General features: G+C 44.9%; 1 protein-coding gene across 1 annotated transcript in view; it reads right to left on the minus strand.

Moving 5' to 3' along the window:
- LOC310775234 (protein sidekick-2-like) overlaps nt 1–17,745 on the minus strand; it is a gene marked incomplete at both ends in the record, with an annotated part of 447,718 nt that overhangs the window by 46,831 nt on the left and 383,142 nt on the right. The window contains 14 exon segments of the mRNA XM_083635352.1: nt 1,020–1,123; nt 1,749–1,950; nt 3,420–3,614; nt 4,341–4,439; nt 4,945–5,134; nt 5,327–5,442; nt 6,626–6,863; nt 7,299–7,449; nt 8,426–8,535; nt 8,766–8,887; nt 13,248–13,439; nt 14,217–14,315; nt 14,821–15,016; nt 16,874–16,989. Coding sequence (XP_083491478.1) covers nt 1,020–1,123; nt 1,749–1,950; nt 3,420–3,614; nt 4,341–4,439; nt 4,945–5,134; nt 5,327–5,442; nt 6,626–6,863; nt 7,299–7,449; nt 8,426–8,535; nt 8,766–8,887; nt 13,248–13,439; nt 14,217–14,315; nt 14,821–15,016; nt 16,874–16,989 — 2,130 coding nt within the window.

The raw sequence follows: 17,745 nt of genomic DNA on the forward strand, positions 1-17,745 counted from the left end.
ATAGATAAGTGAAAAATAGGAGCTGGAAAGATCAGCCGCGGTGGGAAGAGGTGTCTTTGGGCGGTTAGCAGTTAGCACAGGGCCAGACTTGGGCAGACTTTGCCATGGTTTCAACGTGGCCTCTTGGTAAGTGCAGATGGGGTCACATGACATCACTTGCTGCCTCTGCCAAAAGTGTCCTCATCACAACATTAAGCTAACTCATCCTGACAGCCAATTTAGATGGGTCTTTTTACACCAGGGATTCAGAGGGCACAGTGTGTGTGTGAGCCAGTCTAGTTCACATATCACTGCAGAATGAGGCCATCACTTCAGCTTTATTAGCCTGTTGATATTAGACCCATAAATGTTTATATACATATTTGAGACATTATGAGACATATACAGCCATTGGCCTTATAGAAATCCCAGTTCTCACTACCCTGCTGCTGAACTGTTCCTCCAGCCACAAGAAGAACGTATAGAGACCATCCTGCCATGGGATCACACTAACAATGAATGTGCAATGAATGTCCTTCCCTGCTTCTTACCCCCCTACTTCCAGGGCCCCTTCCCTGCTTCTTACCCCCCTACTTCCAGGACCCCTTCCCTGCTTCTTACCCCCCTACTTCCAGGACCCCTTCCCTGCTTCTTAGCCCCCTACTTCCAGGGCCCCTTCCCTGCTTCTTACCGCCCTACTTCCAGGGCCCCCTTGCTCAGACCACAGCCATCTTCGAACACAACCTTCATTGTCATCACAACTACACACCTGCGTTTTGTTTTGTGATTGCATCTTGCACAGTTGAGACATTGAAAAAACTTGAAAAAAAGATCGGTCCACAGATCATTCCACAGACAGACAGACAGACAGACAGACAGACAGATAATCACTGGCAAAGTACTCAAACCCACTTCTGTGGTATCCTGCTACGATAGGTGTCTCCAGGATCACATTTTGCCTTGACATACACAGAAACAATACCAGCCACGACAAATTCTGTAATTGTAATCCAGGACATGCAATGTTCCATGAGTCTTACCGTCCTGTAGCGTGGTGATAGCTTCACTCTCCTCGCTGTATTCACTGTCCCCTATGTCGTTGGTGGCCTTCACTCTGAACTGGTAGGAGGTGAAAGGCTTCAGCCTTTGGAGGTGGAACAGGACAGAAACACACATCAATCTTAACTATAAACCACTGCTGGGGATCGTTGTAAGCCAGAGACCCCAAAGGAGAATTTAATCTCCTTGTGGGACCTCCGAGCTCATTAAGCAAGCTACCAGAAACCGTTTTAAACCAATTTGGGTCCTTAACGATGGTTTAAGAAACCAAAAATCACCGTGTCATTAAGTTTTCACAAGGTATGCTAATGGCATGTTATGATCTCCAGAAGCCTTTGCTGCATTTGTCTGCACACTGAAATACATTTTATACACTTTATTGAATACGTTAAACGTTCTTTGTTTATGTTCTGATCTCACCCTGCAACATTATTCCCTAAAACCATTCTGTTGAATTGGCAACTACAGCAGGGGGGTATTTAAGCATTTAATACATAGTGGAGAGGGGATTAACTGTGTGAATTAATATTACCCTTCACGTCTATAGAGCACAATGGATTAACCGTGTGAATTAATATTACCATTTACATCTATAGAGCACAATGGGGATGAAAAACATTCTGTGGTAATGAGGGGAAGGAGATTCTAGGTTTGCTCACTATGAATCAACCCCGCAGTGTAACCAGCATTTGCTAGGAAGTGTACCCTACCTGTCCACTATGTAGCTGCTGGCCTCGTGGTTGACAGAGGCAGAGTGGACAGACCAGTTGCTGTCTGGAAGCTCTCTGAGCTGGACAGTGTAGTAACGCACTGGGGACAGGCCGTCGCTGCCCGGCTCCCACCACAGCAACACCCGGCGGGCCTGCACCTGCTCCTGGGGCACCGCGGGGCGGCTGGTGGGCTGGGGGCGTGCTGGATGGAGGGAAGGGATAGATAGATAGATAGATAGATAGATAGATAGATAGATAGATAGATAGATAGATAGATAGATAGATAGGGGGTGTGAGGGAGGAATGAGGGTAAAGAGGGGAGCAGTGGGAAGGAGAGAAGACAAGGAGGGATGCAGGAAAGGAAAAAGGTTAGAGCCGTTACAAATGGTAGTGAGGGAAAGATTACAGACTCGGTTCACTACACTGCAAAAACAATGGGGTGAGATACTGTAACTCTTGTTTCGGGAATTTTCTACAAATGAGTGTTGATATCTTGACAAAAGTCTGAATAAGCCAGATCACTGCGTACTAGGGGTGTCACGATACACTCAGTTCACGATACGATATGATACACGATATTGGGTTCACAATAACGATACGATACGATATTTTAACAATATTCTTTTGCGATCGATTTGTAAGTTGAGGGGGCATCCTCCACGCTAATTTGAATAATTTCACCATTTTCATCCTCCGTGTCTGTACCGTCCCTCGTCTGTTCAAACACAGCAATGAAAAGGAGAGCGAGCATGCAATCAGCTGCAGATCAGTGCCACCATGTTCAGCTTCTTTTTCACACGATATGAGATTTCATCTCAACGATACATATTGTCACGTTTTGATATCGCGATATATTGTGGGACGATATATTGTGACATCCCTACTGCATACTATCAAGAAAACTACACTTGATTCTACAAAATTCCAACAATGAAATTATCTCACCGCACTGGCAGATTTATTTCGAGAAAATTACGTTTTCAGGACTCAATAATTGACTAAATGATTATTAAGAGATTAAGATGATTAAGATAGATACTTTTTGCAGTGTCGTTTTCGTGGCTGACACTGTGATTTTAGAATTAGAAAAACAAAAAACAAAAACAAAATAGAATAGAAAAGTGATACTCTCTAGAGACTTTCTCACTTGCTCTCACATTTGCAGAGGCATGTTGCATGAACGAGGGGGGGGGAAGTGCTATTTGGACAAATGGAAGGTAGTGGAGTCAATGAAAGTAGCAGAATAAAGAATTCACAACATGCCTTGAGGGAGGCAGATGGACCGACTCGGTCGTTCTCACAACTGCATCCGAGAGCGTGTGATAAACAGCCACAGGGCACAGCCAGGCACTCCTTCACAAAACACATCTGCTTACTGGACTGTTAGCTGGAAAAGACTTAGCTCGGCTCTCTTCAAAGTTGTTTCCGTGCGGAGATCACACACCTGGCTCTCAGCATATATACAACTATTACAGCTGTGTTTTGGCTTTGGCTGTGCGCTCTACACAACATGCTGCACTGATACTATCAGAATCCAAAAAAAGCCATATCAGTGAGTGCCATTTTAGCATAGTAAAATTAGAGAGAGATGCATGCTCATTCCAATTATTGCTGTATACTCAGCAAGTACATATCCATCCCATAATGAGATAAACACGTTGTCATGGTTACCTCTCTTCTCAGTGGTGACCACCAGCGCCTCTGCGGCCTCGCCCCAGCCCTTCCGGGTCTGGGCCGTGATGCGGAACACGTAGACTGACTCGGGCTTGAGGCCGGTCACGGTGTACTGGCGAGCGCTGGGGTTCAGCACGTCCACCGTTGCTGTGTTGCTATTGGTGGAGTTGAGGCGGTATGTGATCTGATAGGCTGGAGGGGAGTTGAGGACACAGAGCAGCATTTTAATTGGCTGTCAATGTCATCATGAGATCAGCACGTTTCAGCTACATCTGGGCACAAAAGTGTATTTTAGGTATTTGAAGCACTTGTGGCTTGTGTTGTTTATCCAAGAATAAGTGGTTTTATTTCCAAGCGAGCAAACTGTGCAGCAGAAACCACTATGTCTCTCCTGACATCCTTATGGTTTCACTGATTCCATTAGCTATGCTGCTCCCTCATGCTAATATATGACTCTGTCAATATGAAGCATTTCACAGAGATATAAAATGTGAGCAGTTTAAAATAAACAAGCCGACAGAAGTATCATCAATCAAATACTCACAAGGAGCTGCAAGGAAACCCTAACTAGCTAACAAGAGTGTGAGGAATCCAACTCCCAGTCCCTCTACAACACTGACTGGAAAAACAATGTGAGTCATAAGGAACTATGTCTGTGATAAGAGGCTCCATAAATTCAAAAATAAGAACACTTCAAATACAGTATTTTGGTAACTGTTTAGTTTCCAGGTTATTTCCTATATAGGAACTGCTATAATATGCTTAGGCAGAACTGTCTTGACAAATGTCCTAGACGGAATCCAGAAATTAACTGACCAGGAAACGGTCATAAATATTTCACACATTTGAATTGCTGTACAACACCACCTGTCTAAAAAGGCCTAAGAGGAGCTGACATATTGCAGCGGGTGGACTAACCAAGGATGATGCCGTTGGGCTGGGAGGGGGACTGCCAAATAAGCCGCACTGAGGTGGTCCGTACCTCCGGGAACAGGATGCCCACTGGAGGTCCTGGCACTGCAGGAAACACATCCACATGATTTATAACACCTTAACAGCTCCAAACAGGCTACGAAGAGGTAGCATTTTATCAAACTTAAAATATATTCCTCACTTGGTCTTACTCAACACTACAAATTATGCTAAGTACATTTAATGAGAGCAAATAAATGAATCTGCTGCTGAGAAAAAGCGAAGTGAGTATTTTTCTTTATTAAATTTGATATAACACAAGTGCCATTGGAGATAATATCAAAGGGCCTCTCGTTAACCAGAACGGTTTCTCCCTAACACAGCACAACAGTCTGTCATTTTTCACCACCATAATGATACAATGGGGAAATAACATTGGCATCAGTTGTCAAAAATTAGTATGGATAGCTTTGTGGGCTAAAGAGAAAAAAGGGACTTTTTATGTAATGCAGATGTGCACCAAAATCGAAATATTGAATATTGAAATGATATTATATATAGCTGATGATTATAGATAGCTGCAACCTCAAGCTTAAGATCATGTGCCCACCATCGTCCAGAGTCCTCTCCAGGATGGCCGGAGAACTGGGCCGCCCGTCTCCGATGCGTGTGAAAGCCAGGACCTGGATCTCATACAGGACGTATTTCCCCAAGCCGCTCAGCTGGACACTGTGGCTGGCATTCCCCTCCACTGTCCAGAACTGGACGGCACTGTCTGAGTCCTTCTCTTTGTACACCACCTGAAGGACGGAGGGGACAAGAGATAAAGACAAGTGGGGGGAAAGGAAGTTGGAAAGCTAGGATGAAATGGACATCCTATCTCTCTCCACTATCTAAAAAAATAGCAGATAAAAAGCACCCAAATCAGAGGTGCTACCATGCTGCTCAGTAGATATGGTGAATAACTCTGTGCGAGTGATGGCTACACACACCTTGTAACCCAGAATGAGTCCGTTTCTGTCTGGCTCTGGGACTTCAAACCAGCGCACCAGGATGCTGCTAGAGGTGGTGGCAAAGGCCGACACATTGGTGGGTCCACAGGATGGAACTGACAGAGAGAAGAGAGGAGAAAACAAGTTTGAATGATGTTAGAGAGATGCGGTTTGAGTAATCTGCTGTGGGGGCGCGCGCACGTGTGTGCGTGTGCGTGTGTGTGTGTGTGTGTGTGCATGTGTGTGTGTGTGTGTGTGCGTGCGTGCGTGTGCTGGTATCTCCAGAGGTCCCGGTGAACCCTCCAGGCCTGCTGTGTTAGACAGAAATAAAAGAGTCAAAAAACGGACCCTTTGCCTTCCTTGGCACTCATCCCTGGACATAATGCACTGATTCCTAAGAATTTGCTGGAGTGAGTGGAAAAAAAGAGTGCAGGAATTCCACATTCTGGTCCATGTGTTCCCAATTTCCTCCGACTCCCTCCTTCACTCCCTCGAATCACTCCATTCCTCTTCCCTACAAACGTCTGGTAGCCAGTGAGAAGGAAGGAGAGAGGGAAAGAGAGAGGGAAGGAAGAAACTTCCATGCCGAGACAGAGGTGAGTTGATAAAAGCCAGGCATCTGAGTAGGGTGTGTGAACAGAATGCCAGAATCACATATGATGGAATGTAAATCACATAACTGTATGCTTGTTACTTCCAATATGTCCAATAATGTAGACATGGCCATTTTTGGTCACCAGTTTTTGGGGTGATTTGGGGTGTTGTTTGTTTTTGTTCCTTCCTCAAAATGAACATGACCAAACACATTCATCATCAGATTCTCTTGCATGATGTACCGACGACAATGATCGGTGAACTCAACAAAAGTTACGATATCATTGGACGGGTCAGATTGTCAAAATGGCTGTGAATGTACAATAGATATTTCATACAGCAAAAAAAAAACATCTGAACAGAAAGATAATCAGTGCATTGAATATTAGTAGGTAGTTATGGGTTTTATGTAGGAAGGTATGTGCTACTTCTAAGCTAGTAGTAGTATAAGCTACTACTTATAAGGTAGAACACAAACTTGAACGTTATTTAATATTGAAGTGTTTGCAAGAATTTGGCAGTATGGTATTGCATTAAGAGGATATGAAAAAGAAAGAAAGAACAAAAACAGTGTTTTGAAACTTCCATGAACGACTTATTTTTTATAAACTAAACTTGCAGGTTGCTGTTAGTCTTTGATCATTGATCAGAAGATATGTACCAACCAATTTCAAAAAGGGTAACCGATGCATGTCTCCATCTTACCCGACTCCCTGGTTCTGCCTCGGACCGGCTGGCTCCACGGCCCCGTCCCGATGCCGTTGATGGCCTGGACTCTGACCTCGTACTCCGTCCACTCCTCCAGATCCTCGATGGTGAACTCTCTCTCCAGGCGGTCAGCGATGACGTGGGTCAGCGCGCGGCCCTGCCAGCCCGTCCCAGAGTACTGCACCCTGTAGCCCACAAGCTCCGGGTTCCCGTTGTACTCCCACTCTGGCAGAGGCTGCGTGGATGCATGATGAAAGAGGGGGCAGAGAGGGTATCAATAAGACGATGAAAGAGGTGAAAACTTCTTCAAATGTCAAACCAAACAGAGCTCAGATTCCTTTGATTAGGGATGCATTTTTCAGCCTCTGGCATTTAATAACTTTAGCTACAAAAGTTGTGCAACATAGACACCACCAAGACTGTAAAACACTTATGTAGCGCAGCACCCATCAGTAATTAGGGTTTCAATCTCTATTTCTTTGTTGTAATCACTGATGGTCATTGTGTTCATACATTCAAATATTTTACGATCACACAATCTACATGTACCTGAGCCCCTCTTTTTAGCAATATTATACTTTCTATAGATTCTAAATGTAATGGCTATTTCAGAGATATACTTTGTCCTTCAACTGCTACATGCCCGGCAGAAAATAAGCTTCCTACTTACCACCCATCGGAGCCAGAGGCTGGTCTCGCTGGCAGTGCGCAGGGTGACGTTGGCGGGGGCCATGTCCGGAGGAGCTTGCAGGGTCTGGATCTTCCTGGAGGACTGGCTGGGAGGACTGGTGCCCACGATGTTCACTTGTCGCATACGGAGTCTGGTGGTTGGATTTAAACATTGCTCATATTATTATAATACTTGCAACTCGTGCAAAAGCGCTTGCTTCATTCCAACTGAAATCACAGCTCCGAAACTGCCGGCTGGAAATGAAAATCGCTAGCGTTTTTGTAACACTTATGCATCCTCTTACACTGAGATTTATTGCATTGAAACTGAGACCACAGCTTTGGCTATTATGCATATAAATGGTGTTCTGCGGATATGCCTATGCTGTGTGGGGGGGCTTCTTGTCTCAAGGGGAATATGTAAAAACACATTTCTATGCAAAGTGGCATTTAACTCTACTGAAATGGAAAGTGGCCATGTTGATGAATGAATGGTGAGGAAAACTATAATAGCTGAAGCAAGGCTTGACGGATTTCCTTGCGGAAATGTTAATTGGCCATTTAGAGTGATCATGTGCACCACATGTAAACACCACATCATAATCACAATAACTATAGTAAGCTTGTATCCAAATCACAAGAAAACACAATAAGTTAAGTTCCTGGGATGGATATAGTGAAACTAGTTGGGATACTGAGGCACACTAACCGCACCTTATCTTGTTTGCTGTTGTTTTATCATGATCTTCACAGGCTTAATTTCCATGTTATATGGAAGCTGGTTATAATATTCTGTTCATTCCTGCATACAGAGAAACCATGAGCAGGGTTACGCGGAATAACACCTGCAGGTTATGACTTGTTACCAGCAATAATGTGTGTATACGTTGTGTACATATAGTGCATATATACACACTAATGGAAGCAGGCATGCTGAAGTGGATGCAGTTCCCAGTAGGCTACCTGTAGAAGGTGTATGTATCAGTATGTATTCACCTGTAGAAGGTGTATGTATTAGTATGTATTCACCTGTAGAAGGTGTATGTATTAGTATGTATTCACCTGTAGAAGGTGTATGTATTAGTATGTATTCACCTGTAGGAGGTGTATGTATTAGTATGTATTCACCTGTAGAAGGTGTATGGGTTGAGACCTGGAACCTCCAAGGAGCGTGCCTCAGGTTCGTTGGACAGCTGGTGAACCAACACCCAGTCCTCATTTTCTCCTATTGCACCCACCTGGGACCAAGGAGACACACAGCATGTCACATAGTACCAACCAACACTGCAACATTTCACTTAACTCTCATACTTCTACTAATAAGGTGAGACACTAAACATTTCCAAATAGTTTTACTTGTTTCAAGAATTTTCTACAATCGGGTGGCATTATCTTGATACAAGGCTTGAGATTAGGATTAAGATTAAGATGTGAGACCAATAAGATTGATCTTTTAAATCTGTCTCACCTGGGCCTCCACCTGCCAGCGGGAGATGGATGTCTTGCCATCATAGCCGGGTTTGAACTGCAGGGTGACGGAGCGTGGGCCGATGTTGGAGATGGCCATGTTGGTGGGAGGGCCAGGAAGCTCTGCAGAGAGAGAGAGAGGAAAAAGAAACAGAAAAAGATGGAGAGAAAAAAGACGAGTGAGGTGGAAGATACTGTACTCTAGAAACTGACTTACAGTATGGTCAGATGTGCATTTTCAAGTTTTGAACTTCAGTCATTGGTATTTGTATTTCGTTTGCCCACATCTCTCACACTTTGATTCTTGGGTTTAGAGTTTGCTTGGGAAAATGTATCTACTACAGCGCTCTCTTGTGGCGGTATAGATACTGCACACAAAAGAAGTTAACAGGCATCCCACTGAATTCTCTCCCTTGTGCTCCAAACTTCAGCTATAACAGCACAAGCAGATTAGATTTGGGGGAAATGCTTACACACAATACCCAGACAGACACAATGCCATGAATGTCAATTACATTGCAGTTATCTGGAGATATGATTCAATCTGATATCCTACTGTTTACACTTCAACTGAGTAAACAATAAGAAAGGATTACTCCCTGCAAATCCGGTCGGGAAAACAACTCGGAAAATGACAAATTAAAAAAACAAAAACAATGGGAGGGCATTGTGTGTGTGTGTGTGTGTGTGTGTGTGTGTGTGTGTGTGTGTGTGTGTGTGTGTGTGTGTGTGTGTGTGTGTGTGTGTGTGTGCGCGTGTGCGTGCGTGTGTCTAGGCAGGTAGCCTATGTGTGTAAATGTGCAAATGCAAAAATTATTGTATCTTCTTTCCCCATCGCCTCCCTCGAGGTAAACACTCAATTTACTATAACATATCCCCATTCCAATGCACAATAGTTTAAATAAATCCTCCTTACGGAGATATGAACGTCAAACCGTGACATAGTGTGGGCAGTGTCCTAATATTATCAAGATATAATCACTCCCATGGGCACAGTAACCAATGTTCTATTTCAGATTGCTTAAATGCAGGCGTTCAACCCTAATGAAATGCACAGATTATATGCCTCATAGTAAAGTCTGCACCTCTAAATCATCTGCATGACTCGTAATCCAACCATAAGCTTTTAGCAAGATCTCTGGGGTAGAGTTGCAGGCACCTACGCTGTATCTTTATACATACAGTGAGATTAATCACCATTTAGGGGACTATAACCACTGCTCTATAGCCTCTACTCTCAATATTACAACCTTTTATTTGACAGCTTTCACACAGACACATAGGCTCTGAGCGCTGCTATAATGATTGACTCTGGTTATTGTATTTCTATTATGCAATTTAGCATGCTTTTAATATGAAATCGTTAAAACTCCTCGTGGGGACTCTTATTTTGGGGGGCTGAACTGTGTATTGGTCGGCTTCAGCCGCTGTGCTGAATGCCTTGCTTATTGGTTGGTTGAGTGTCGGTGTAGTTTATGGTTCTGTCCCAGCTTCAGCTGACTGGGGTCTGATTTAATTGTGTCTGGCGCCAGACAACACAGGGTGTGTTCACTAAGAGAGATGTGACACCGTAAATCTGCAGGTTCACAAAGGTGCACACTGGCTGGGAGGGAAGGTTCAATAGAAGCTAACACCATGCAGTGGAAGGTTCAATAGAAGCTAACACCATGCAGTGGAAGGAAGGTTCAATAGAAGCTAACACCATGCAGTGGAAGGTTCAATAGAAGCTAACACCATGCAGTGGAAGGAAGGTTCAATAGAAGCTAACACCATGCAGTGGAAGGTTCAATAGAAGCTAACACCATGCAGTGGAAGGTTCAACAGAAGCTAACACCATGCAGTGGAAGGAAGGTTCAATAGAAGCTAACACCATGCAGTGGAAGGTTCAATAGAAGCTAATACCACGCAGTGGAAGGAAGGTTCAATAGAAGCTAACACCATGCAGTGGAAGGTTCAATAGAAGCCAACACCATGCAGTGGAAGGTTCAATAGAAGCTAACACCATGCAGTGGAAGGTTCAATAGAAGCTAACACCATGCAGTGGAAGGTTCAGTAGAAGCAAACACCATGCAGTGGAAGGAAGGTTCAATAGAAGCTAACACCATGCAGTGGAAGGTTCAATAGAAGCTAACAGCATGCAGTGGAAGGAAGGTTCAATAGAAGCTAACACCATGCAGTGGAAGGAAGGTTCAATAGAAGCTAACACCATGCAGTGGAAGGAAGGTTCAATAGAAGCTAACACCATGCAGTGGAAGGAAGGTTCAATAGAAGCTAACAGCATGCAGTGGAAGGTTCAATAGAAGCTAACACCATGCAGTGGAAGGAAGGTTTAATAGAAGCTAACACCATGCAGTGGAAGGTTCAATAGAAGCTAACAGCATGCAGTGGAAGGTTCAATAGAAGCTAACACCATGCAGTGGAAGGAAGGTTCAATAGAAGCTAACACCATACAGTGGAAGGTTCAATAGAAGCTAACACCATACAGTGGAAGGAAGGTTCAATAGAAGCTAACACCATGCAGTGGAAGGAAGGTTCAATAGAAGCTAACACCATGCAGTGGAAGGAAGGTTCAATAGAAGCTAACACCATGCAGTGGAAGGAAGGTTCAATAGAAGCTAACACCATGCAGTGGAAGGAAGGTTCAATAGAAGCTAACACCATGCAGTGGAAGGAAGGTTCAATAGAAGCTAACACCATGCAGTGGAAGGAAGGTTCAATAGAAGCTAACACCATGCAGTGGAAGGTTCAATAGAAGCTAACACCATGCAGTGGAAGGTTCAATAGAAGCTAACACCATGCAGTGGAAGGAAGGTTCAATAGAAGCTAACACCATGCAGTGGAAGGTTCAATAGAAGCTAACACCATGCAGTGGAAGGAAGGTTCAATAGAAGCTAACACCATGCAGTGGAAGGAAGGTTCAATAGAAGCTAACACCATGCAGTGGAAGGTTCAATAGAAGCTAACACCATGCAGTGGAAGGTTCAATAGAAGCTAACACCATGCAGTGGAAGGAAGGTTCAATAGAAGCTCACACCATGCAGTGGAAGGAAGGTATGCAGTTGAAGGTTCAATAGAAGCTCACACCATGCAGTGGAAGGAAGGTTCAATAGAAGCTAACACCATGCAGTGGAAGGTTCAATAGAAGCTAACACCATGCAGTGGAAGGAAGGTTCAATAGAAGCTAACACCATGCAGTGGAAGGAAGGTTCAATAGAAGCTAACACCATGCAGTGGAAGGTTCAATAGAAGCTAACACCATGCAGTGGAAGGTTCAATAGAAGCTCACACCATGCAGTGGAAGGTTCAGTAGAAGGTTCAATAGAAGCTAACACCATGCAGTGGAAGGTTCAATAGAAGCTAACACCATGCAGTGGAAGGAAGGTTCAATAGAAGCTAACACCATGCAGTGGAAGGAAGGTTCAATAGAAGCTCACACCATGCAGTGGAAGGTTCAATAGAAGCTAACACCATGCAGTGGAAGGATGCAGTGGAAGGTTCAATAGAAGCTAACACCATGCAGTGGAAGGTTCAATAGAAGCTAACACCATGCAGTGGAAGGAAGGTTCAATAGAAGCTCACACCATGCAGTGGAAGGTTCAATAGAAGCGAACACCATGCAGTGGAAGGATGCAGTGGAAGGTTCAATAGAAGCTAACACCATGCAGTGGAAGGTTCAATAGAAGCTAACACCATGCAGTGGAAGGATGCAGTGGAAGGTTCAATAGAAGCTAACACCATGCAGTGGAAGGAAGGTTCAATAGAAGCGAACACCATGCAGTGGAAGGTTCAATAGAAGCTAATAGCATGTAGTAGAAGGTTCAATAGAAGCTAATAGCATGTAGTAGAAGGTTCAATAGAAGCTAACACCATGCAGTGGAAGGGAATAGGGAAAGAGAGGAAATCAAAGCTGCAAATAAAAATGCACAACATTGGATGGTGGAATGTTTTAGTGCGACATGTTGGTTCTGCTTGCTGCTCCAGATTGAGTCTAGATGATGTTCCACACATTTAGAATGGATGAAATCCCCTGGTCCCTAATGAGGCAGTAATAGTGCGGTTTCTCTGAGCACCCTGATGTTGAAGAATTGCCTGGCATGCCAAATATGGTGCTTAATTAGCTCCATATATTTTGTTATAATTATAATTTCCCATTTGGAAGAGGCTTAGACTTTTATCCAAAGCAACATACACACGAGGTTTTAATACAACACAAGCAAGGCTCTAGTCAAGAGAGCACAATGAGAGTGAATGCATCATAAAGCAGGACATAGGTGCTACGAGGCAATGCATGGAGTGCATGAGGCATATTTTCTTTTTTTGGTTACACAATCCAACGAATGGTGAGAAGGTTAGCGTGAGTTTAGCTGGTGGAGTTGGATAATGTGATTTTGCAAGCATTTGAAGTGCAATGTAAAGCTTATGCCCATGATTATGTCTTTGCTGCAGGTCAATATCCTTACAGCAGGTTAATACATGGACTGACCTGGTGGGACGCCGGAGGAGATGGTGGAGGAGGACAGTTGGCCCTGGCCTTTGGAAGTCATGCCTGCCACCTCGATGGTGTAGGTGGTGAGCGCGGTGAGTCCAGTGACCCTGTACTCCAAGGTGACGTTTGGCAGGTAGTGGGTCACCCTCGTGTTGGTCCGGTTGAACTCCTCCCAGGAAATACGGTAGCCTGGAAGGCAGGAGAGGTCAATATAGACCAAGGAACCTCTATGGGAAAATAAGTGTCTTGGGATACCGCAACATTTTTGCTACAATAATGACTCTCAGCGATGCTCTCAGCTCGTGTGCCACGGCTCAAGCTAACAGAAATATTAAATTAACTTAATCAAAAATCGAATATAGCTAATTAAATCAGCCTGTGATTATACCTCCCACGCGCACACGCGCACACACACACACACACGCACACACAGACAAACAGACACACAGACACACACACACACACACACACACACACACACACACACACACACACACACACAAAACTCGCCCTCTCAAAGTTAATGGAATTTGCTTCTTGGCCAGCAGCTCTTTTCATATGATTACATAACGCTTTAGGTAACATTTCTTACCAATCTATAATTAGGTATGGCTTGAGAGTGTGTCTCCTGGGAGTATGAAGCACGTTATAAAGGCGGAGAAAAACTGCAGTACAGCATGTTGATAATTCTTAAAGTTTGTGAATATATGAATATTAATGTCGCTGATGGTTGTGCTACACTCAAGAGTCTGTACTGACTGATGTCTGAGTATTATGTAGCTGTCTTGAAGTGTACCCACTCTGAGAGCTTCGTCTGCAGAGAGTGGGGCCAAGAAGTTGTCAAGAGAAAAGAATGTCTACTTTCTTCAACCCTGCTTAACACTGAGCATACTGCAGAGCCAGGTAAGGATTTACCTGTTTCCCTTAACCCTGCTTTACTGAGCAGAGAGCGAGGCGAGGATCTACCTGTGAGAACTCCGTTCTTCTCGCTTGGCTCCCTCCAGCTGACTTTGAGTGAGGTGTCCAGGATCTCAGTGAAACTCAGGTGACCCACAGCGCCAGGGGCTGGACAGGGAACAAGAAGACTGATGAGCTAATCCAAGGGGAAATGGAGCCGACACGACATTCCACACATAAGCTCATTCATAATAGATTGGCATACCCAGAATAGCCGCAAAACTATGGCAGCAGCTACAGTGAGAAAGTTCAACAGTAAATAAAATCAGCAAAAGCATGGAGGCTGACATGTTGATGCCAATTAGAGTTTTTAAAGTTGAACCAATAATCTAGAAGAAAACGGATCGCAATTAAGGCGAGATCCCGTCTGGAGCCAGAACGTACTGGTTCATTAGCACTTCTGCACAACTCAGTTCTGCATGAATAATAGATCTGGCCTAGTGGAACTGTTAATGCGGGACGCTGATGTCCACTTATCAGCATGGGAGAAGGCTGAAAGAGAACGGTGGGGGGTGGGGGTATGGGAGGACACGGAGGGAAAAACAGAGCTAGAGAGAGAGAGCTAGAGAGAGAGAGAGAGAGAGAGAGAGAGAGAGAGAGAGCGATCACTCACTGTCCTCATGTGTCCTCAGGCCTTTGGGTGGGCTGCGAGGGCCGTCCCCTGGCGTGGTGAAACACAGCACAGACGTGAAGTACTCTGTGAACTTCTTCAGACCCGTCACATAGCCCACATGAACGCTGTCCTGGAAGTTCGGTCGCACCGTCACCATGGCAACCTCCTCCTCTTGGCCTGGCTCCCAGGCCAGCAACTAAGAACACAAAACAAAACAAAAACGGCGAATAAGAGGCGAAATGCATCCAGACAGCCAAAAAGAAAGCAGCTAATAGTGTTTCTCTAATTATTCTCGCGCATTCACTCTCTCTCTCACACAAAAAAAACAGTAGACTCTCTCCTGTAGTGTCGAGCCACGCTGGGGAGCCATTTTGCATCAGCGTTAAGGAATATTATTGAGAAAGATAGTCTGAAGAGATTTTTGTCTGGTAGGAAGGGCTGGGGGGCAGATTTGCATCCCACATGGCATGTTGATTGCACACCGTGCAGCATCTACAAGTGGGAGTCAGAGCTAGGATTGACCAATTAGGTGCTTAGGTAATTAGTCCCCAGAGCATGCCTACTGGGTTTATTTCTAGGTCCCTGAGAGGTGGTGACGCTTCCGGGGAAAGTGAAGGGTTGGCAGCAGGATGTCATGTGGATAGATGGATGACATTCTTGACACTCTGAGACTCTTTCCCTGTCTCTCTCTCTCTCTCTCTCTCTCTCTCACTCTGCCCACTCTCTCTATTTCCTGTCACACTCTCTCCTTCTCTATTTCTCACTCCCTGCATGTGCTTCGCCCATCTCAAGCCGTGTTTCCATTCAGGTTTTGTGCAAATCAATAATAAATCAAATAAGCGAACTTTTGGAAAGTCGACAATCTTAAAATTCTAATCAGGTACATCTCCATTAATGGCTGTTAAGTGAATAAGTAGGTTATGTGTGTGTGTGGGGGGGGGGCGGAGACAAGATCATAGATGGAGAGCTTTTCAATGGCTACTTGCCATTGACAGGAGAAATGCCCATTCTACGATGCTCGCCATATATCTAGGAAACGAGACGCACAAACAGTTCTGGGAGTCACCATGCAAAAAGGCATTTTATGGACGGCCAGCCTGGGTGCAACACCTTAGGATCCAGAACAACATTTGATCTGCTGCAGGATTATCAGGCTGTGCGTTTGTTGGGCCGGTCGGGCGCTCTGTTCCCCCAGCAGAACGCATCGCAGCAGACCGGACAAGCTGGCAGCTGTGCAGAACACAGGGTCCAGCTGATCAGTCATGTGAGTTAAATGTTCGCTACGTCAGAACTTATTCTTTAAAGGTGTTTCCATCTCCCATTTTGCACATTAACTCTTTTTCGAAAAAGGCAAAACCCACCTCAAGCGAGTGCAAAAAAGTTTATTTTTGTGTGCAATTGATTTTTTATTTTATTTTGCCATTTCCATCAACCTTTTCTAATGCACTGCTTCAAAATGCAGATAAAAATCCATTGATGGAAAGACAGCTTGTGTCTCTCTTGCTCTCGATTTTTCTCCCCGCCCTGTCGTGTCTCTCCGGGGAAAATCCCATATTTAACATTCAGGGTGAGGTTGTTACAGTGACCCTGGTCGCCAGCTGAGTACGGCCTGCTGAGAAACACACTAAAAAGGAAAAAAAAAGAAAAGAGAAAAAAACAATGACATCATTCACTCTAAACATAGTCAAAGGGAAAATAGCACTACATAACGGATGCCGCTTTACGATCCCCTGTGGGCTACATACACGAGACCGAGAGACGGACGACATTCAAGTGCCCCATGACAAAATAATGAAGACATTCATCATTGCGTGTGCACACGTTCCCTGTAAAATATATGAAAAATGGTGGCAAGATAAAGAGAATGACCTCAGCCTGACAAATGAATGAAGAAAACCCATCCATCGTTCACAATGGCACCAAATCTCGTTGGCCCCTTGGCTTCTCTCTGCTTCTTGCTACACGGGATGTGCGATCCTACACGTTGAGCTCTGACAGCTCTGTCAATGGATGCCACGGTTGCTGGTGACGGCGCCGCGCGGTGGCTACTGACCTTGTAGCCCTGGTTGATGCCGTTGATGAACTGAGGGTTAGGGGCCATCCAGGTGAAACGGATGGTCGTCGAGTTAACCGCCTCTGCCTGGACGCTGCCGGGGGCGATGGTGGGCACTGGGAGAGAGGAGACAGGGAGGGGGAGTGAGGGGAAGGGAAAGAGTGAGGGAGAAGGGAGAGATAGCCCAAGCAAAGCAGAGCTGTCAGAGCACCTTTCAGTCAGCTGCTGGAAGTCTGTCTGCGTCTATTCTGATGTCGGTATCGATCTCTGAGGCACGGGTCACAGACAGATCACGCCGTCTCTTTCTGATGACACGTACACCCAGGTTGCCGTCTGTGGCTTAACACTAGAAGGACCAGAATTCCATAACTACTAGAACGACTGAGCGTAATGCCTGGTTCAGACTACACGAATTCAGCCCGATATTAGACCGATTTGGTCGTGCGCGACAGATTTTCAGCGTCGGGCCCGAATATGACCGTCGGGGACGACGATCGGCCGTCTTCACCTCTTGTAGTGTGACATAATCAAAGACCAGCGTCGGGACCAGTCGGGACGTCTAGGACGCCTCACGACGCCCTGACGAAAAGACTGGCATGTCAGTCTTTTGGACATGGTTTCGCCTAGTGTGACACCCCGGAAGACAGGTATCAGGTCCTGGGGAGACCGCTCCCCGCTTATAGTTTTCATTTGCAGGTTAAACAACATGTCACTTCGCTGACAAGGCCTGAATTTTACAATATGTTTTGAAATAAATGTTTAAAAATCGATTGTGTGTTAAAAGCTTGTGTTACGTTTTCATTGGCGTTAATACACTTATAATTAATTTCAATGTCCGCAATTCAGTTGGTTGATGAAATCGATTTGTGGTG

Source organism: Poromitra crassiceps (genome assembly GCF_964638095.1).
Source record: "Poromitra crassiceps genome assembly, chromosome: 4".
In the NCBI taxonomy this organism is placed as follows: Eukaryota; Metazoa; Chordata; class Actinopteri; order Beryciformes; family Melamphaidae; genus Poromitra; species Poromitra crassiceps.